The sequence below is a fragment of the Rhea pennata genome, chromosome 19 (genome assembly GCF_028389875.1).
Source record: "Rhea pennata isolate bPtePen1 chromosome 19, bPtePen1.pri, whole genome shotgun sequence".
Lineage (NCBI taxonomy): Eukaryota > Metazoa > Chordata > Aves > Rheiformes > Rheidae > Rhea > Rhea pennata.
The window spans coordinates 9,762,179-9,784,172 of record NC_084681.1 but is presented as its reverse complement, the minus strand read 5'-3'; the positions used below and the strand labels follow the sequence as shown (position 1 = coordinate 9,784,172).

Genomic DNA, 21,994 nt, shown 5'->3' with positions numbered 1-21,994 from the left:
CACACGCGCGGTCTCACGCGCGGGTGGCTCACGCCGCGCGGGGTCTCGCAGCGCGGGCGCGGGCGCGGGCGCGGGCGCGGGCGAGGGCGCGGGCGCGGGCGCGGCGCGCTCGGGCGGGCGGGGCGGGGCGGGCGCGGGGCGCGGCCAGCGCGGGCCCTCCCGCAGCCCGGCGCGCCGCGGGGCGGGCAGCGGCGCCCCGGGCGGGCGCGGAGCGGCTCAGAGCGCCCCGCGCCCCGCCGCAGCATGTCGGGCGCGCGCTGCCAGACGCTGTACCCCTTCTCCGGGGAGCGGCACCGCCAGGGGCTGCGCTTCGCCGCGGGGGAGCTGATCACGGTGCTGCAGGTGCCGGACGGCGGCTGGTGGGAAGGGCAGAAGGAGGACGGGCTGCGCGGCTGGTTCCCGGCGAGCTACGTGCAGCTGCTGGAGGTAGAAGCGGGGCGGCGCGGGCCGGGCCGGGCCGGGCCGGGCCGGGCGGGCGGCGCTGGGTCGGCCGCGCCCGCCGCTCCCCTGGCTCTGCTCAGGGCTCTCCGCGAGCCGGAGCGCAGGGCTGAGCCCAAGCTCCGCTCTCCTCCGCGCTGAGCGCCGGCCCTGCGCCGGGCCAGCTTGCGCAGCTGCGCGCCGCGGCGGCCGCGCTGCTGCCCGTGGCTCGCGGGCGCATCGGCGAGCGCTGTAGCCGGGGCAGGACTCGTGCGTCGCCGCGCTAGGGAGACGCGCGCCTGGGCGCTGGCGGAGGGTGTGCAGCACTCGGAGAAGGAGCAGCCCACGGGGCTCTGCTCTGGCAGGAGAGCCTCTGGGAGCCGCAGCCCCGGAATGGCTGAGTTCAGGCTGCATGTCGAGCTGTGGACTCTTGTGTTTGTTTACAATTGTTAAATGGCAGCAGAAGACAGTGGTTGATGTGATACACCTCTCATCATCCTCTGCCTCTCCTCTCCGATTTATGGTGTGGAAGAAGTGAATCTGATACATTTATTTTGCTGCAACTCTTCCCCACCTGGCTGGAGATACCTTGCTCTCCATATGTATGGCAGTATCCCACAGTGGCCCGGACTCTAAGGCTGGTCTTTCCACGAGGATGCTGAAAGGCTTTCTGCTAGTCTCAGCTGCCTTCACAGCCCTGGCAGCTAGAGCAACAGTTGTATTCCCACATAAGGAGTGCTTGCACCTGAGCCTGTTTATTCCTTTCTCTCTGATGCAAACAAGACCCTAAAAAGACCATGAAATATATGTCTATGAAGAGCATCTTTCACAATCTTTACATTTCTAAAACTGAGACCTGAAACTTCTTGCACCAAAGCAAGAATCTGTCATGAACCCCTAGGTCCTTCCCTTGCTGACCATACGCTGTTGTCATCTGGAACTTAATCTTGTATGTAGGCATGGAAATGATCTCCTAAAACATAGTGTCCCTGTAGTGACCGCGCTGAAGTGGTTAGCAAGCACAAGGCTTATCAGGTCAGCTTCTGTTTGTCCTCCAAGTTTCTACAGGAAATCAGACAGCCTACCTTGCTTTCGTCCAAGGAAAGCACTATTCCCCAGGCTTTTAGTGCACACCCTCTGGGAAATTCAGAGTAGCAGGAAGCATTGTGTGCCACCCTGAGCAGAACCAGGTTCACCCAGCAAATGCTGATCGTTGTGAGCAAAAGACTGAGCAAAAGGGCAATGTTTTGCCTGTAGACCTGCATTGCTTTCGGTTTCTCCCATCTCAATGAATAAAAAATTCTGGGGAGTTTACATGGAGTTTTCTGCTATTCATTCTTACCAGAAAAACAGGAAGGTAGAAGCAGCAGGGCTTTTCTATGCCCCTGAAATACCTGGGATTTTTTTGTAGTTCAGAAGTGTGGGAGTCCTGGTATCTCTCAGTTTTGCCACCTACAAGATCACTTAGTGAGATATGCGCATGCTTGTGGTTTTATACATTGCTAAATATTTATACGCTTGACTAGGACTTTAGGAATTGTTTGAGGGAAAATATATCATGAGATGAGACAAACTGTTCGGCGGTGGGAAACTACTTCTGCAAACACAATAACTTTGTTTTTATATCATTTCCACCTTGCAAACTCCTCTCTTCCTTTTTAAGTTTGAACATACCTGTGCTGTGCTCACAGAGGCAACTGCAGCCCCCGTGGATGTACCCTTCTGACTCCTAAACAAACAGGCTCATGTGCCACTGAAAACATTACTGCAGGACAATGCTATAAACAGCCCAGTGTCCTGTTTCTTGAGTGAACCTTAAGGAGGTTGAGAAAGATGGCAAGGATGGAGTGGTGTTCACCCTGAAGTGTTTTCTTTTTGTTTGGAGGTAGTTCTCTGATGTCAAGTAAGTCATATAAATCATTAAATATGTCAGATAAGAGCTAATTAGGTGAATTTATGGGACCATAGGTAGCTAGCACACATTGCACTAGAGCGGATGTGAAAGAATGAGAAAGATCTGTGTGCATGCAGGTAATCTCTCCGTTGTGCTGTGGGTATAGCAGGGCTGTTCGTGTGCTCAGGGACCTATTCTAGCTGAAAGACACCATGACAGAAATATACTCCTTTTCCATTCCCTAATCCGAGTCCTTGTGCAACCACATAGACACTGGAGCTGGCATCAAGGAGATGTTGAAAATATATAACCAGATGGGACCAAGAACACAATCTGTCTTTCAGAATCAACCTGTACTCATTTTCGTTTAAAGTAGCCCTGGCCCTGCAGCTTTAGGTAAGGTTCAGTGAGATGTTGAGAGCTGAACATAACCACCCACCGTCACTGGAAGAGGAAGTTCGTATTCCCCCTCCTCCCCTTACTTCCCTGTTCCCTGCTGTTTGCTCCAACAGTCACCTGTGATCATGCTTTTCAGATGTCTGTGGAGCCACCTAACTCATCCTAGAAGACAACAGCCTACGTTTTCTGTCACAGCAGTGAGTGAAAGTGGCCCGTGGAATTGTCCGAGGCATGTCAGCATGGGCAAGGCTTCCCCTGCACAGCGTGCACCCTTTCTCCTCACAGCAAAGTCCCTCAGGTGGTTAGGTGCTATCAAAAGCAGGGGTCCTGCTTCTGAGGCGTTTGTCATTTTGAATCTGACTGTATAGACAGTCAGGCTGGAATTTCTCACTTACAGTACTTCATGTTTACCAACACTGAATTTCTCTGATAGTGCTGCTCAAAAGTCTGCTCTGAGTTTTGTTCCTGCAGTGAAAGAGGAAAGTGAGCAAGGTATGATGAACAGCAGTTGAGAGGAGGGGGTCCTTTCTACCCTTTACTGATTAGTTCAGCAGCCAGTCCACAGTGTACAGGTTCCTTCTGGACAGAAGCATGGTTGTTTCAGATATTACCTCTAACTGTGAAGAACTGTGCTGCACAAGCAACACGTGCATTTCTTTGTGGGCAGCTGTGTTATGGAGCTGCTAATGCAGCTCCCACTCCCTTGCAGATCCCCAGGAGTGTCTGCATGGTCCTGCTTAGCTCTGGCTGTCTTAGCCAGGATCTGAGGAAAGCGTATGCACTTCTTTCTCATATGTTTACTAGAACAAGCTGATAGCTTTGACTATTGTAAAGAAAAATAGATATCCTTAGCTGTTGGTTAGGCAGAGCAAGTTTTAATGGTAGATATGGAGTTTAACATCTCTGAGAAAACCATGAAGGTGGCCTGTGGAAAAATGAACTTCAATGCTGGAGATGGATGTTTCTGAGGGATTGTTGCCTTTGCCTCCTGAGTTCTCTTGCCAGCAAAAATGTGTTTTCATTGTATTCATCACAGATCAAGGAAAGGACTAAAAATGTGTTTTCATTGTATTCATCACAGATCAAGGAAAGGACTAAAGCTGTATCAAATGTGGGGCAACAGAGACACATGGAGGTTAAGATGTCTGATGTTTTTTGGTTACTGCTCCCATGATTGCTGCAAGCCTGACGTGGTGGGCTAGAAGGAAACAGTGATGGCTAAAAAGAGCTGGAGGATAGTGGAAGAAGTGTTGGGGGGGGGTGTCCTGGAAAGAAGATGTCTCTGTGCGTTCTGGAGAGGATACAGTTGTCAGGAGCAAAGGGGATCACAGAACCCGAGACTAGCAGAAGAAGCAAGTAGAGTGAGCAAGGGAAAGTACCAGCTGCATAATGGGACTTCAGGTGAAATCCCATAGGGCCAGGCTGGATAGCAGCGGACATGAGGCTGCTGCAGTTCTGTTCACAGAGTCCTTGAAGTTGAAAGGGACCTCTGGAGAGGTCTAGTCTGACCTCCCTCACCATATCCAGTTGTGTTATAAATAGCTCCAAGAATAGAGACTCCACAGTTTCTCTGAGCAACCTGTTCCCATATTTGACCATCCTCACAGTGCAAAAGCTCTTTCTTATGTTTAAAAGGTATTTCCTGCATTTCAGTCTGTGCCTATTGCTTCTTGTCCTTTCACTGGATACCACTGAGAAGAGTCTGTCTTCTTTACTCTCGTCCACAGGTGTTTATACACATTGGTAAGATCTGCCCTGAGCTTTGTTATCTTGAGGCTAAACTGTCTCAGCTCTCTCCTCTCCTCATATGTCAACTGCTCCAACCCCTAATCATTTTTGTGGCCATTTGTTAGATGTGCTCCAGTATATCCATGCCTTTCTTGTACTGGAGAGCCCAGTATCCGTGTATTTCTTGTACTGTCAGGCTCTCGGACATAACTGGTTAATGGAGAAACAGGGCTCAGCTGTATTGCCTGAGAATTAGAATTCATTGACACCAGAAGAACCTGACAAGGTGCTGCCAAATTCATATGTAGTTGCTTTGACTGAGCTTTGATCTGTGAACAGGCAACACCCTTCTTCTCACAGCTGCAAACTCAGGAGGCTTGGGAAGGAGAGATTTTGTCCCTGATCCATATCCTGTGGAGTAGGGTAAATTACACCATCTGCTTCAATCTTCATCTTTCCTGTGGTGACTTATAGCTATGTCAGCCATGAGACCTGACAGTTGAGGGACTAGCAGCTGCATTTTCTGACCATTCCCTCTTCATGGATACCTTTTTTTCTATCTGACTTTTAACCATTTGAGCAGAGCTATGTTGGATCCCTCTATACAGTGCAGTCACAGAGTGATTATGCTTCCTAGCCTGGTGGAAAGAGAAATATGTGCAGCTATGTACAAAGACAGGAGAGTGCTTTAAGCCTGCACCGTCACAGTGAACACAGGTTTGAGGCACTGAAATGTGGTGTGTAATATGGTGAGTGAGGATTCTGGTGATTTCTTAACAGCTGAAGGCAACAAAATGTTTCTTGCTAAGAGGCTGACTGCCTCTGCATCCCATGTACATCAGAGGTGTTTGGGATGATGTGTTTAGACAAATTTCTGAACAACCCTGGAACTGAAACTGAACAAGAACAAGTCTCAAACATGTCCTGCTTAATGTCATGGCCTATATTGGGGCAGGACAGCAAAGTGAAGGTGATGTTAGATCTCTTGGGCATATATTTCAGGAGATGCTTTACATGATGGTCCTTTGGGGAGATACTGGCTGTTGCATGTGCCTTTTCTGGAGACACCTAGAGAGGTGGAAAGATGTGTCATTCAGTCGCATTTGTACAGTAGCAAGCAGCTTGTTTTAAAATCTATTTCAGGCATTGCTTTTTGTATTTGCAGTTAGCTAGAAATCACTTATATAAGCAGCAGCAGCAGCAACATATGCAGATTTGCTGGAAATTGTCAGCACTTTTTATAGCTTCAGTCATCCCACAGATGCAAGACTTTGTACGAAGTACAGTGTGTGCTTCCAGCATGGATGGAGGTGGCACTGGAATCTGACTCTTGACTGACTTTGACTTACTGAGCACTGTAGAGGACTGAGAGGTGCCTTCTCCCTGTTGCATGGTGCCTGTGCAGGCATCACAGCATCACACTTCGTTGCTGTGTAGTTATGGGAGATGAGGGGAAGGAGCTTGTATCTCACCTAACCTGTGACATCTGCTACAGAGGCAATGAAAAGTGGAAAAAAAAAAAAAAAAAAAAAAAAAAAAAGAGCCTGGAAGTTGTGGCACATTCAGGTACAGGAGGAATGGCATGGTAGAAAGTGGCTTGTTCTTTGCATCCAAATGATCATAGAGAAAAAGGATGGAGGGAATTTATAGAAATGGTAATACCTCTAATTTCTTTTATAAAGGCAAAGAATATGCAGAGGATTTCTGTGCCAAGCTGTATCTTTGTCGTAAGCTAATATGATCCAAGGAGACAGTGTGCTTAAGGAGAAACTAGAATCTGCAAGCTGATTAGCAAGAATTCTATTTCATAACAAAATTCAAGATTTTTGCCCTGAAAGAGAAATCACGACTTCCAAATATTTCCATGAAACAGAATTCTGATGAAATGTTTATTTTCAGAGAGAAAAGGTTAAGCTTTTTATTTCTTTGTCTCTCTTTCTTCACTTTGATAATAGAGCATATTTTGACCAATAAACCCCCAAAGCATTTTATCAGAAAATATCCACCCAGTCCTAGAAATGAGCAGTACAGCAGCTAGTGCTACAGTATGAAGGCTCTGTCATGTGTTGTAACAGTGAAGGCTGGCTTTAACAGCTGCTCTCTGCTGTAATGGAAGTTATATAATTTTTGTCTTACATTTAGAAGAAAGGAGATGTTGACACCTATTGCAAAGGAATTTGCTTGATTACTGTAGAGATAAGAATAAGGTTGTGTATGGAAGGCACTTGACTGGCTCTGAGTATCCAACTGTGCCTGGCTCTTTATTATGTATGATGTTCATATCTCCTGCCTGCAGCAGTGGTGCTTTTCTCTTTTAACAGGTCCTTCTAAATTCTGGGAGTTAGTTACTTTACGCTCTCTCATTCTTCCATCCCCCCACTCAAAAATCAAGTCAGCCTACAAAGTCATGCCAATCGACAAGGACAGAGGGGGGTTATGTGACAATGTCAGTTATATTGGACAAATGTGGCTGCTACCACTATTTTTTTCTAAGGATACCCCATGAAACACGCGGTGCTTCGGTATGTGCAGTCTTGTGCAATCATAGAGGAAGAGTGATCTGTGCTGCAGCAAGATGAGGGTGTAAGTGCTGAGCCTTACAGTGGTTATTAAGTAGCTAGAAGGTGAGCAAGGTACAGCTCTCAGGAGATCACCAGTGTTTAGCTTCTGATGCTGAAAACTTAACAGTTAATTGGTTGAGCAATGGTCGGATACTTCTTCCATGCTTATATGCATACTCATTCCTTTTCCCTATTCTGAGAACACAGAAGGATGATTTTTGTTCTTCTGAGGAAGGGATGACTCTAGGGGGGACTGAGAGGGGAGAAAGGGAAGGAGGAGTTTCATAAGGTTGTAGATCAAGGCTTCTGCAGGCATTGTGGGAGGGTTTTGAAAATCCATATCCCCTCAGCTGTTGAGGCTGGTTTTCTTTGTGTGACTCAACAGCAAAACTTTATCTGAAGTAGGGTCTTAAAAATATTTGTAAGATAGCGGTGTTAATGAGAATCATGTGAGAATACTTCAAATTTTGAGAGGGCGGTTGTAACAGACAGATATAGAGCACCCAAACTCCTCTGAAATGCACAGCAATTTAGACAGTATGTTTCTGTAGTTAGTGATGCCTACAGCTGTGATTGCACAGGCTGTTTAGTTTCAAAATGTCATTTTTGCTCTCTGTAACTGTAACTTTTCAGACTTGAAACTTCTGGCCATCTGACCACCGACATCAGAAAAATGTGAACATAACTAAATTATCTATTTTCTCATATAAAAAGAGAGAGGAAATAATGTTTTTCTCCCAGAAGAATTCTTTTTAATCAAGATTTTTGAGGAATTTTAAAGCCCTGTGAAAAAGATGTGACATTGCAGAGTCAGGATCTCCTGCTGACAGGAGTGTCTACTATGCATCTAGTGAAAATAGTCTTCGATTGTGGAAGTTATATGCAGGATTTTAAAAATAATTAGTACCATAAATATCTAATAGCGTATAAAAGGAGAAGTCTTCATCATGGGAGAGGGCTTCTTTGTAAGCTCTTCTGCCCTTTTCACAAGTTAGGGTGTTGCAAAAGCGAGATTCATGCATGCTGTGCCTGTTAGCAGGTAACAATAGTCAAATTTGTTGCCTTGCTGTAATCTCATAGGAGATTAAAAAAAAAAAAAGAAAGAAAAAAGTCTAGCTAGGAGATAAAAGCAGGTCATAGGAGGCTTATTCTGGAAGGACCTCTTTCTGCCTGTGGACAACAAAGGGAGTCTGAAAACTATTTCACTGCAGGGATCTGCCTTGTAGATGGCTACGATTAAATGATTTGCCATTCATCTGCACTGTAAGCAGGCTGATATGAAGTGAAGACGAAAAATGTAGATACTTATTTAAAGATTGCTTAATTCCTTAAAGAATTCCCAGTTTATTCTGGACTCTGAATGCAGCACGGACCCTGCAGGAAAAACACAGTTTCTTTAGTAATAGGCACAGGGTTGCTAAGGTACTCTGAATATTCTCATTTTCTAATTTGGGCGCGATTGCACTTTCAATATCTCAGTGTTCCACTGCAAGTAAGATTCACTGAATGTATTACGTGTAATTTTTTTACCATTAAGTGTGATGAGAAGATTCTGCATTCTAAAACTTGCTTTATTGTGATGTCCAAGCTGGAAAATTTGACCCTGAACCCAGAACTGGAAGATTCTGTCTTCCAGATTTGGTGAGTGTTTTTTTTTTTGTTTGTTTGTTTGTTTTGTTTTGTTTGGTTGGGGTTTTTTTGCCTTTTTTTTCCCTCCCCTACTTGTTCCACATTTAATTGTGTGATAATAAATGACCGAGTAGAATTAACTGGGCTTTTAAATAACAGATTAAATCTTTGTTTTATATTCCATGGTTGCTTATCTCATGGAGCACATTATTACCATTATTGCATCCTGATCCTGTGTTACCAGAGTCTTAAATGCCTAGGTATGCTCTCAGGACTTTTTCATTACTTCACTAACTACTGTTACGAAGTATAATCACAAAGATATAGTGATTTTTTATTTGAGAGAAGTCCCAGAATAGTGGTAGCAAGTAGATGTTACTGCAGCATGACATAATACCTGTTGTAGTTGTTTTCACTGTGACCACATAGTAACTGAAGGCAGCAAGAGTGATGACTCTCAAGTTAAACATGACCATCCTGTTTGCTGCCATCAGTGGAGCATAGAGAGCCAGACTGCTAAGGGTGACAGTCAGTCAGCATTGCTAATTTGTGTCTTAGAATATTTGACATAAGGCAGGGATATTTCTATCCTCAAATTCTAGCGCTTCCAGGAAGCACTTGTTCTGTACAGCTTTTTCAGAATCCAGCACTTCTGGGATGTGTCACATTTACTGTGGCACATGGTACATTTTCTGAAAGCCTCCCAAAACCTTGGGCCTTGTTGCTGTGGCTGTTCACTTCCATGCACATTTCTAGCAATGGTGTGAGGCTCAGTATACATCTGAACAGAATTTACTGATGGGAAAAGATGATTTGTTGTGAAAATCTGAAAGGTAGCATAATGGACTTGATGGTCCTCCTCCTCTGTTCTGCACACAGTCATTGGCTTACATCAGTTTAAAGTGTCTTGGGCCATATTTGGTTACATATTACCCTCCCTTTTATTGGTATGATCCACTTAGAGTGCAGAGCAATGTAAAATCAGAGCCAATGGTCTGTTCAGTTGCTGTTGTTTCAGGGCACAGTGCTTCAACAAGTGCTTGTCTTGAAAAAATATATGTATGATTTAATGCAGCTGGAATTTTTATGTCCCGCTACTATGTAAAGTATTATTGATTAAGAAGATCTCATGTAAAGAGCTGGTATGTGGCAGGAGACCTGGGATATTAGTTAACAGGCTGTACAGATTTGCACTTTATCTGCAGTGCAGGCAGATACGCAGCATGCCACTGCAGGCAGAACATGGTGGTTAAGGAAAGAAGGACTGTCCCAGCAAGAGCCCCTCACGCACCTGCAGTGGTAACATCAAAAGTGCATTTTTGGCTGGTAAAGCCAAAAGTAGGGGGACAGGACAGTCTATGCTCCATGCATGGGATGCAGGCTTGTTGGTGATACTATCCACATTAAATAATTTTTCTCTGTATATATTGAAGTAACTATCCTGGTGAAGTATTCTTTGTATAGATGACAGAAGGGAAAGTTTTTGCTTGTGCTAGTAAGCCAGTTTTCCAAATTATGTTTGGAAAGCTATCAAAATAGTTTTTATACTCATTTAGTATATTTGAGGTTAGCCTTTTTGCTGGCAAATTATGTGCATTTTGAATGAGGATGCCATGGATTACTCAGGAACTACTGCTCTGTATCTCGTAGAAAAGCATATATAGCACAGGAATATGCCAGTAAATTTTAACATAACTTCTGTGAACAGACCCACTTGCTAGTATGGACCACCTTAGAGTGAATTTAGACTGGCTGCCAGGTGACTTTAACAGACCGTTGGTCACTCACCTTTGGACTGCAAGTCAGGTATAGTGCTAAAGGTTGAAAATCCTTCTTTGACACAGTGTGAGCAGCTTTCTAGAGCTTCTTCCTAGCTTCATAATTGATAAGAGTAAATGTGTGGACTATTCTTGAAACACAGATATTTGCTGGCAACAAAAGCAGATTGGTTTTTGAGCATTGATCTGAGCAAAAGTTTGTTTACTGCACAGATCTCTCAGGGCTTTCATAGTTCCTTGGCCTTTACAAGACCTTATTTCAATAGCAAAGGCAAGAGCAATTTGCTGTTGAAATGACCTGGTTATATGTTAGAAATGAGAAAAAAAAATCAACATGTACTGGTTTTGTCTTGTATCATTTTGTGTACTCCAGTTCTGGGCTTCTCTCTTCTGCCCTGTCCTGTGGTTTTCCATGGAGGAAAACAATCACACAATCACAGAATAGTTGGGAGTTGGAAGGGACCTCTGGAGGTTATCTGGTCCATCTCACCTGTGTAAGCACGGCCGGTTAGAGCAGGCTGCCCAGGATGATGAAAGAAGGAATACTCAGTAAGAGGTAATTAAAAAGTATTGTGTAGACCTGGACTGATTATATCACAAGATGGATTGAGTCAAGATTGTATGTAAGGAAGACAGGTGCATGGGCTATCAACAGCTGTCCCACAGAATGTCCCAGTGCAAGGAGAACATGATAGCCTAAGAGGGACTTCAGTCTAGAAGCAACTTCACTTGGCAGCTGTGACTTCAATTACAGAGCTGGGCAGCACTGCTGATAAAGTGATGCCTGAACATGGGTAATGCTGGACAGTGTTGAGATATTAACTGGAGAGAAAGCAGAAGCTGTCTCTTGGGCTGAATATATAGCATGCAATTGTCAGGAAAGCTGTCCCATTAGCACAACATCTTAGTCTTTGAAATGTTCTCTCACACTCAGCAAGTCCAGGAATGGGTAAAAGGGAGGATAGATGAAGAGTGAGGAGAAATCAAAAGAACATTACGACGTAATTAAGAGTCTCAAGCTCCTCTTACCTTCGCATTTTTTTCCTCAATCCTTTATTTGAAACCCTTGTAAAACTTCATGCAGTACAGTTCAGATACAGATCTGTTAGCCTAGAGTTAAATCTGATCTGTAAACTGAACCTGTGCATTTGATTTACCTGATCTGTAAACTGAACCTGGCATTTCAGCATTGCTTCATCCATATTGTGGGGAATTTTTTGTTTTGTTTTCTTGACTGCGGCCATAGTCAGCAGAAGTCTTCAGGATGCTCTACACCAATTTATATCAAATGGAAGGAGTGAGAAAGGAAAAGAAATGGGACTGATTGGCTCAGAGACATAGTTAAGCAGCTTTATAGCTCCTGAGGAGAAAAGAGTAGTTGAATATTAAGCAAGGAAAAGGCCAAAACGAGGCCTTCCCTCTCACCTAAGGGTTCTCTCTGATGCCAAAAGACCAGAATTTGTGGAAGAGAGAGGGAAAGAGCAAGGATTTGAGCTTATGGACGTTTTCTGGGACATGAAAGATACGTGTAAGATTCCAGTTATCCCTCCTCCCTTCTTCTTACCCCTGCCCAGTATTTACTACTTTGCATTTATCACTAGTGTAATTTGCTGTGATGTTACCTGTTCACTGAAGACTTATTGAAGTTCTTCATGAAATTAACTGGATTTGCCCCATGTAAATAGTTACCTATATCACTCTCAAATATTTACAAACATTTCTCACCCTCCTTTTCAGCTACTTAAGAAACGAGCTGCTGCCTGTACTCTGTGCTGTCCAGTGTGCACCAAGCAGGATGTTGCATGCTTTGTCACTGTAGGAGGTAGGAGAGAACATGGCTTCTTCTGACATATCTCTGATTTATGCTCTCCTGTTCTGTCATCTTGCTAGCTCTGAGGTGGAAACGGCCAATCTCAGAGGTAGGAATCTCGGCTGAAGCAGGACAGGAAATCTTTTGGCCCTATCGGAGCCCAAAAAATGGGACATACAGCAAAAAATAGCATCATCAGGCTTTTGTGGTTGCATTGCTAGCCTTTTGATTTGATAAAGGCTAACTCTTTCTGTTTCTGCTCTCAGTTTTGATTCTGCAATGCTTTTCTCACTCCTTGACCATTTCTTCTGAAAGTCTGTGCAAAAAGGAGTTTATGTGCTCAAAAGGACACTTGTGGCTGTTGATCTATCAGAGGATATCAGGTCCCCCAAGAGTACCTCACTTAGATCCTTATCCCATCAGAGCTATTGCACTACTACTGAGTGTATTCCATTATTCTGCTCTTCTGGTAACATATTGACATTTTCAGAATGTTCTTTCAAATTGGATAGTTTGAGCTGCTTTGTCTCCCTGATCCTTTATAATTCACCTTTTCAGCACTTTATTCAGATTGCCAAAACAAAACCCTGTAGGTTCTGTGTGCCATGATAGCTCCTCTTTGAGCTATGTGCCACAGAGCTAGATAATCTACAATGACAAGCTGGTGCATAACAAGAACAGTTTCACAGTGAACTTCCTTCAGTTTCTACAGAAGTGAGGCTGGGCTATAGAGAAGGCAGCAGCAAAATCTGGCAAGATTCTGGTAGTGGGTGATAAGGAATGGGGGAATTTTGGGGGGGTGGAGATGGATATTTAGGGTAATAGAGATTGCAAGGGGTGGTAGAGAAAGAAGGAATAAACTAATTTGAATTTAACAGTGATTTTTCAAAGTGCAAAGTATCACAGAATGGGTAAGGTTGGAAGTGACCTCTGAAGAGCATCTAGGCCAACCTCCCTACTCAAGCAGGGTCACCAAGAACATTTTAGACAGCGTTGCATCCAGGCAGGTTTTGAATATCTCCAGTTTTGAATATCTCCAGAGATAGGAGACTCCAAAGCCTCTCTGGGCAACCTGTTCCACCAGTGTGCTGTCAAATGAGGGCTCATCCGGGATTTGAACCCGGGACCTCTCGCACCCTAAGCGAGAATCATACCCCTAGACCAATGAGCCACATGCTATGCAGTACAGTTTGCACAGAAGAGGAGTTTTATTTCTAGGGAGTGAGCAAATGTTTAACTCTGAATGGAATGACCACAAACTGGTTTGGTACATGTAGTGTATTTTGCAGTCCAAGTGAAATCTATGTAGTGTCTCCAGAATTCAGTTTAAAAACCCTGCTGAAGGCTGTGTAAGTAGCACATGGCTGAGTGTGCTACTCACATCCCCACCATTGCAATGTGCTGCCTGAAAAGCAGATTTGCTTTCCCTGTGCCAACTACTGTATAATAGGACTAATTCATTACCCAAGGCCAAGTAATCACTCTAAATAGCAAGATTTAGAGGACAGCCTATGACTTGTTTCACTGCACTGTGATCTGTTGATTATCGCAGTGATAACTAGCACCAAGTGAAGATTGGAATTCAACCTCAGTGTTTTATGGGATGAAGAATGGAACTTTGGGTATTTCCAAAACGAAGTGATGTTTAAATTATCTATAGGTCTTTGATGGGCTGCCTTACTTCTGCTGCCTCTTGTGCTCTTGGCCAGCACAGTTTAACAAGTCTGAAAGTGAATCTATGGTGAGGGACAAAGCCCTCCCTCAGTGCTGGCCACAGGCATGTTCATAGACTCTAATTCTGTGCAGGGATGGGGTTATGGTAAACTGGGTTCTTCTGAAGTACATCTGGCTGGCTGTGTTAGTAGTGGAGGGGAGCAGGGCTGGTGCAAGTTACCACTCGCACTTCTGCTTTGATCACTGAGGCCTGTACTCTGTGCTGTCCAGTGTGCACCAAGCAGGATGCTGCATGCTTTGTTATTGTAGGAAGTAGGAGAGAACATGGCTTCTTCTGACATATCTCAGAAGTAGGAATCTCTGCTGAAATAGAACAGAAAATCTTCTGGCCATATCAGAGCCCAGCGAACAGGGAACCTATAGCCGAATACAACCCTCCAGACCCAAGCAGGCCATGAAAGGGGAAAGCAAAAGAAGCTGAGACCCAAAAGGCAGCTTCAGTCTGCCCTCACTATTGATCAGCAAAACATTTGTAAAATGAGTACCAAATTGAATGCTGCAACTCTTAGCTACACTGCTTCAGCTACACTGCTTCCTCTAGTAGACTAGAGACCTTGATCCACTTCGTGAATACTCAGCAAGTTCTTTATATGACAGGCCTTATGGGCCCATTCCTGTGCACACCTCCTTCTGAGTGTCCAAGGTACGACCCTTCCAATCTGATTTTGGAAGCCTGGAGATGGCCTGGGATTGTGACCCATTGGCACAGTATTCTCCAGTCTCTCTTTTACAAGACAAGAACTGCTCCACACATATCATCTGGGCTGAGAGCATGGGAGTTTGTAAGCAAGTGCAGATCATTTCAGATATGCAGATCACCTCACCAAATAATTTGCATGGATGTCACACAGGAAGCTGCCCACATCCTGGCATTCCTGGGCAGGCAGGCTGCTGGTTTGCCTGGAGACTAGGGCTGTGTGCTGAGCTGGGCTGGCCAAGGCAAGCAGCACAGATGCTGCCACAGACTGAATTCCACAGGGCTCATCTTGCGGAAGGCTCTTCAGCTTCACCCTTTTTCTTTCTCTGGGTTGACCTCAGTGGACTTTGCATTAGGCTCAGAGTCTCAGAAGCCACTGGATCTTATTCCTGCCTCCAAGCTGACTATGAATAGGCTGGTTCTTGCCCGCTCTCGGTCTCAAAGAGCATTGTTCAGACAGGGGTGGGGGAGGGTGCCTGGGCGGACAAGCAGGGCTGGTTAGTGGGGGCCAGCTAAGTGCCATACACTGTGTCCTGTGCGAAGCAGCAGCGCTGTGGACCCTGCTCTTACAGCTGAAAGGCAATGATTTTTGTAACACAGGGAACGAAACTGGCTGCACTGAATGAAGTGGCTTTTTGCTGGACAAGACGCGGAGCTCTGAAAATGGCTCTTTTGTGACTCTCGGATCAGAAATACGCAAACAGGAATGCCTGCAGTCTCCCGTGTTAGCACTGATTAGTGCAGTGTGTGTGTGTGTGTGTGTGTGTGTGTGTGTGTGTCCCTGAATTACGCAATTCTGTTCCAGCCACATGGCTGAGCCTCCTCCTCCCTTCCCCCTTCTGCTGCCTTCTGGGGGCATGGCTGTGTCTGAGCTCCACAGCCCTGATGTTACTGCTGGATGCAAGGTATGTGCCCCGGCAGCCTGTTGAAGAACCAGTTCCAGGGATTCCAGTCTGTTTCAGCCCCAAGTGTCAGCCCCTGGAGGGAACAAAGCTCAGGCATCTCTGCCATGGTAGAGAAATTGTTTTGCTTTCAGTGGTGCAGGACACAATGTTTGTGACTAGAGGAGAGGGAGCCTGAAAGCCCCTTTTCCCTCCCCATGGGAGGGAAGTGCATGGAGCAGCTGATTTTAATTGCTGTGCTCAGGTCCTTCCCTGTCTTGTGTACTGGGACAGGCTTCCTCCTCACCACTGGAGTGAGACTCATTTCTTTTCCTGATATTTTTTTTCTCCTCTTAGAGACCACATGCCTTCAATGCAGCTTCATCCTCCAGCTGGAAAAGATTCAGGAGAAGTGGTTCACAGAGTCTAAAGCCCTCAGCCTCAAAGATGGCTATGTGTAGTTCCTGGTGTGCGCCCTCTGAAGCCAATTTCCCTAGCCACTTGTTAGTACTCGCAGCAGCTACAAAATGCTGCTGCGTCTTGCAATGTTTTCAAAACCTGCATCTTCTTTGCTATTTAGGTGAGCCAGCCAGTTCTAGTGCAGGTGGTATTGGCAGAAAACCGTCTTCCGTCAGGTAGAGGCCAGTGAGTAGTGGAGGGTGTGTAGCTGAGGCCACTGCATCCCAAGGGCAGATTTCTGCATAGGAAGTTAAATGGGCTAATCTTGCCCCATTCCCATACATCAGCACAAAGTTACGCACACTGTATCTGCTTTGCTGCCTGCCATGGTCTGGCAGGGTTTTTGTTTGCTGCTTTTGGATGTTAAAAGTAAACAATTTGCAAGTCCTGAGTCAGTGTAAATGTTCCAGCAGCAGCACTACATCTGTCCGCTAGTCCTTTTAGATCTCTGATAATCCAGACCATTGTATCTCTTGTGTGTTATCTGAATAGGATAGTGATCATCCTATTGTCCTCAGACCTATTGAATATGGAGCCATTCACCACCACAACCTTATTATGTGGCACGTAGAGCTACTGGTGAAAAAGTTTAACTCAGGAGAGATTCCCAGTCCAAATAGGTTTCTTCTCTTTCATTCTGCAGAGGCAAATACGCAATTTTATTTTTGTGATAGCATGCTGTTGTCCAAAGCGGTAACATTCTGTCTGGATAGCTTCATCCCACCCTGTACTCAGAATATGTGTGCATTTCATTCCCACAACAAATCACATTTGTAAAATCAATTCAAGTCATTAGTCTTTTTCTGGGAAATAGAGATGATGCTGGCTAGTAACCTTCCCTTGTTCTGTGTGATGGATGCCTTTTGGGGTTCTTGCATTGCTTACTGTAGTAGTGCTGCTCCCTCTTCCCCTTGGTGATAATGTCCACGGGGTACACAGCACCCTCCATGGAGTGGTGGAGCGTAAGTACCATCAGGACTGTTTGGCTTGTATGTGACAGATAAAAATGGCCTTTAGCAGCTCTGCCTGCCAGGTGGGGCTCCTAAACAATGTATTTTAGGTCATGGTTTGTCATTGTCATCTCCTCTTTGTTCAAATGGCATACAATTTGAAGGGCAGACTTCTTCCAGCTTCTTATGGCTTGAAATGCTGTGCAGCAAAAATTCTTGAAACATCTCCTTTTATTTTAATAAATAAGATTACAGCATAAGCAATGGGGGACTCTGACAGAGCCTGGATATCCAAGCTGTGTTACTCTGCTCCTTTGGAACCAGCAGTTTTCTCTCTATGCCATGTAACTTATTACTGCCTCTGTTGTGCTGATCAAGTTCTTTGCAAGGAGTAGAATTAAATCACTGGTCACTACAAAGTATCCTTACAGTATAATTTTCCTTCTGCTGTAAGCTTTTTCCTTTTTTTTATGACTTTGTCTTCTTAGGCAGCTTCCTCAATTTAGTCTTAAGGTGAGAAATGTATTTATCAATGTGCAAGTCCCCTTTTTCTGTAATGAACATTTGCTTATTTTCTCTGCTGTCTGCTAATCTCTAGCTCCAGCAGTAGGAAGGCAACTCCTTCAATGGTAGGAGTTAAATATATCACCCCAGAAAAGAGCAAGCCAGATCTGAGAGCTGCTCTTGTAAAAGTAATTTTGATCCCAGCCTTGTTTCCTGTCTAAATACTTTTCTCTTTCAGTGGAGATCATGAAATGTCACAGTCATTATTTTTGTTCAGAACATACTGAGAAATCAGCTTTCAGTTCTAGAGATTCCCTCTTTAAGGAGCACAGTTTGAGGAATGAGAATTACAAGTTACAGGGAAGTTGCAGTTCTCTGTATTTTTAAACAATATTATTTTGGAGAACAATAATATTAAGTGTGTTGCTATGGTGTTAGAAGGGTGTGATTAATTAGACACAGATTCAGTATGTTTAAGTGTGCAAGACAACTGCTAGAGTCAGGCCAAAAACAGGATAACCTCCCAGATTGCCCTCATATAATGCATCTTTTGTTTTTCTTCGCACGGTGAGATTCTGCAGCTGTGCAGGATTCACCAGGGGAAACCTTTCTATAATCAGGCTAACTTTTCTCCCTTAGTCCAGTCAGTTACAGAAACTTGGGACAGATAACACATGACTACGTGCTAAGAGCACCACTGCACTACTTGACTCTCTGAAACACTGGTGAAGGTGAGGAGAGATGGAGACTTATTTATGGGGGCTGCACAGGAAAGTGGCATGTATAGAAATGTACCCAAGGAACACCGATGCTGCTGAACCTTGTCCATAAGGTTTTACCGTTTCAGTTCAGCAACAGGCCCTAGAATATCTGGGTCAGTCCAATACTGAGGATGTTAAGGTTAAGATATTCAGTCTCCTGTTGACCCCTGGTTTCCTAGTTCACAAATGGCAAAAGTGGAGAGGTGACCTAGTCTGGCCTTCCCTTTGTTCCTTTTCTGTTTCTTTAACTCCGATCTTGCAGTTCTGCATGACTCCTTATACAGCTCTGGATAGATTCCCCCTGCACAAACTAATCCAGCGCTCTCAGCAGAATGTGGTTCACTTTTTTTCCCCAGGGATACTCTTTTACTGGGTTAGCTCATGGAAACACTGAGCACCAAAGGCAGTTTAAAGTAAATGTTGAGAGTGGATATGGGAGCATAACAAGATACTGCTGTGAGACAGCTCAAGGCCTCCCCTGGCATTTTAGTGTTAACTATGACTGCAGCAGCATGGTTTCCAAGGATGCTGAGCAACTCCATTGCCCCCTTAGAATGGGGATGCTCAGGCATGAATCCATTTGAACACACAACTTGCAAGACATTGTAGATAGCACGAGAGTCAGACCACCTGCTTTAGTCTCATACCTGATCATGTGAAATGTAGGTGTGCTGCCCTAGCAGATTAATCTAGATTGTCCAAGGAGGCATCTAGCCTTTCTGTGTAGAGGGTACAAAAAGACTTTGGTTCCTTTAAAGGGTATTGAGCATTGATTTGTGCTTAGCAGGAAACTACCTAAAATTGATCAGCAGGAAATGCCAAGTCCTGGGATGGTCTGAACTAGTGTCACTCCTTGAAACTGTACTGCCTGATGCATGGCTTCAAAAGACAGCTATTTTCATTTAATATTCACTGCTGAGGAGGCCCCACTGTTTGTTAACAACTGCAGGATGGTTGTTATCATCACCTTCTGCAGAACACTAGCAGTTAGAACATAGGAAGTGAGACGTGGCTTCAGTTTCCTCTTGTTCTGAGCAGATTCAAACTTGCACTTCTCAGTTCCCAGGGCAGTATTTTAGCTGCCGGGCTGTAGAGTAACGCAGCCTTTTGACCTTTAGGGTAAAGGCCTGTGCAGCTAGCAGCGCAGGAGCTGGGGAGCCACAAGGAGATCAAGCAAGGGAAATCAAGAGGGAAGGCAGATTTCTTATCTGCTTCAAGAATTGCTTCTGCTGTAATGATCAGATCTGGATGCCTGCACAGTCTTGGAGCAGAGACTTTGCAGTCCAAAGTGAAGACAGTGAAGAAGAAAATCATCTTACTTTACTTCAGACTGATACAACAGAGTCACCCAGATGCCTTTATAGCTAACTGTCAAAAAGATGTACTTCTGAGGCCAAACTCTCCTGATGTTTTTCCAGACATGCAGTCTAGAAGGAGCTGAATGTTCTGCCTCTCTCTATTGATTGAAGGGCACCAGCCTGACTAGCTCAGCTATGAGCACCTGCGTTCACTCATGTGAACTCTGCAATGCTAAACTGAGGCAGGGATTTTGAATGGCTCTGAATATTGATGTGCCTGCACTCAAAAGAGGTTCTCTAACTCTCTCCACTAGCAGCTACATTAAAGTGTAGTTTTCAGTGTCTTGCCAAACTCTTCTTTCTATTGCAAACACAGAGAGCAGGAGCCTTGGGGAGTTGTTACCCATCTGTAGTTTGAATTTGGCATCTGTTCTGTGTCTTCCTGCTTCTTTCCTTGGCATGGGGCCAAGATTGGAGCTTGGTGTCCAGAAAGAAGTGGAACCTGCCTTTAAATGCATGCCTATATTAGTGTTCCTGATTCCTTTCTCCATATACAAGGCTGTTGCAGGAGAACACAAAAGGAAATGTTCAGGAGAGAAGACTTTGGTGATAGAGACACCAAAGTACTCAAGCAGGGCAATCTGCCGAATGAGGCAAACTCCTGTTAGAAGTTTGTTTTTCAGATGTTTTCAAGAGGGTATTTCCTTGACTCTTGGATTAACTGTAGTTGTACTGGAAGACTCCTCTGTATCCTGTTTTCCACAGGATAGGGTGCTTCTTTCCAACAAACATCTGACACTCTATTTTACATTACTTCTAGATTTTAATTCAAAACATAAGTTTTATCTTTTTCACCCAAAACACACAAATTCAGGCCTAAACAAGACCCTGTAAAGAGTGTATAGTCTTAGAATGATTTCTGTGCGTCTCTTTGAGGTAATGATATCCGGATAATTATATATGAGAACAGAGATAGGGTCGTATGCTGAGAGGAGAATAAGGTGACGTGAAAGAGCAGGGCTGGACGGTTGGAGTCCTTTGCAGGGGTGTTGAGCTGGAAGAGGAAACAGTCAACCCTGTGTTTCAGCCTCTTGCAGAAACCCTCAGATGTTGCAAGCATGTGTGTGCTGCAGTGCCTATGGGATTTGGCAGCGACCACTCTGCCCAATGTACTTTTTGCAAATCCAAGGTCATTGATCTGCAAAATCCTTTGACTAATACAGCACAGGGTTGGATCTGGGGCCATATCAATCTCATTCGGAGTTTTTACCAGGTCTCTTTGAGAACAAGGACTCTGTATCTATGTCATTTAAGTGCAGTAATTTTTTACTGACATTTTGTAAAGCCTTTACCTAGGTGGACTGGGAAGGGTCCCCTTGGTCACTCCAGAAGCTTTTCTGCCTCATGACTCAAAGTAGTTTGAAAAAGTCCTCCTGTGTTTGGCTTATGGATGGAGCATTTTCTGAATGCAAGTGAAACATGACTGATCTCAGAAGTGACTGATTAATAAACATGAACCTAGGCCTTCCACATCTGTCTATTTTGATTGTTAACAGGGAGGTATTACTGGCTTGACTGGTGTGAGTTAATTCATTCATGTTTGTTCTTAAATATCAGGATCAAGGAGAGGTAAAACCCATGTACTGTGGTCTCCAGAGCCTTATTCCCAATTCCTGGCAGTCTAAATGGCTGTTCTTGCAGCTGAGTTCATTATCCTCCTAATAAATTAAAACCCAGAGGATGGAAATGTGGTACAGTTAAGCAGTTTCTTAGTAACCATGTAACTCAAGCATCAGAAGCCTATGGAAGAAAATTATTTTGGGATAATGTTATTAAAGATTGCACTATACACATAGTAAAAAAAAAAGATTACATAGCCCCCCACATTAATTTTTCTTAACTTTCAGCTCCAAGTGTTGTCCTTTTCCAGGTAGTATTTTCTTCCATTAGATTTTGCTTTCTTTTTAATGCATCTTTTTAATGATGTCATACTTTGAGTATTTCCACTTTCATAGCAAGTCCATCTATTACAAGCTGCTTCAGGGAACATCAGCATAGTTTGAACTTTACAAAGAACTGCCCAAGGTACATGTGAGTAGCTCATATTATACTTGTAGGCCATCTCCTCTGCTCCAAGGAAAGCTCAAAAATACACTGATAAACAGTTGTCTAGTCTTTTCTTGAGGAAGCCCAAGCTATGGCATTACTTCACTGTCCTATCCAGAGGGAACCACTTATCCTGCAATTTCAACACATTTTTGTCCCACTTATAATGGCTGAGAAAATAAACCATCCTTTTTTCAGTAGCTTTTGATGTATCTGAAGACACACCCCTCTCACTGCTTTCTTCTCTGTATTAAACAGTCTTTGGCCTCTCCTTTCATGCAGTTTTTCCAGATCTCTGATTCTTACTCTCTTCTGGACTCTCCAGTTTGTTCTTGTCTTAAAGCATGAAGCTCAAAACTTGACACACAGCTCCAAGTGAGGTTTTACC

General features: G+C 44.4%; 1 protein-coding gene and 1 non-coding gene across 5 annotated transcripts in view; one reads left to right on the top strand and one right to left on the bottom strand.

Annotated features, from left to right (window-relative positions):
* The first annotated feature begins 210 nt into the window (after nucleotides 1-210).
* GAS7 (growth arrest specific 7) overlaps nucleotides 211-21,994 on the top strand; it is a 104,707-nt gene continuing 82,923 nt past the window's right edge. For all 4 annotated transcript variants that reach the window (XM_062591469.1, XM_062591470.1, XM_062591471.1 and 1 more), the window contains exon 1: nucleotides 211-426. In XM_062591469.1, coding sequence (XP_062447453.1) covers nucleotides 244-426 — 183 coding nt within the window. In that variant the 5' untranslated portion in view covers nucleotides 211-243. The remainder of the gene's footprint in view (nucleotides 427-21,994) is intronic.
* On the bottom strand, nucleotides 13,316-13,387 carry TRNAP-AGG (transfer RNA proline (anticodon AGG)). Its single transcript has one exon. It is a non-coding gene; the product is annotated as a tRNA-Pro (tRNA).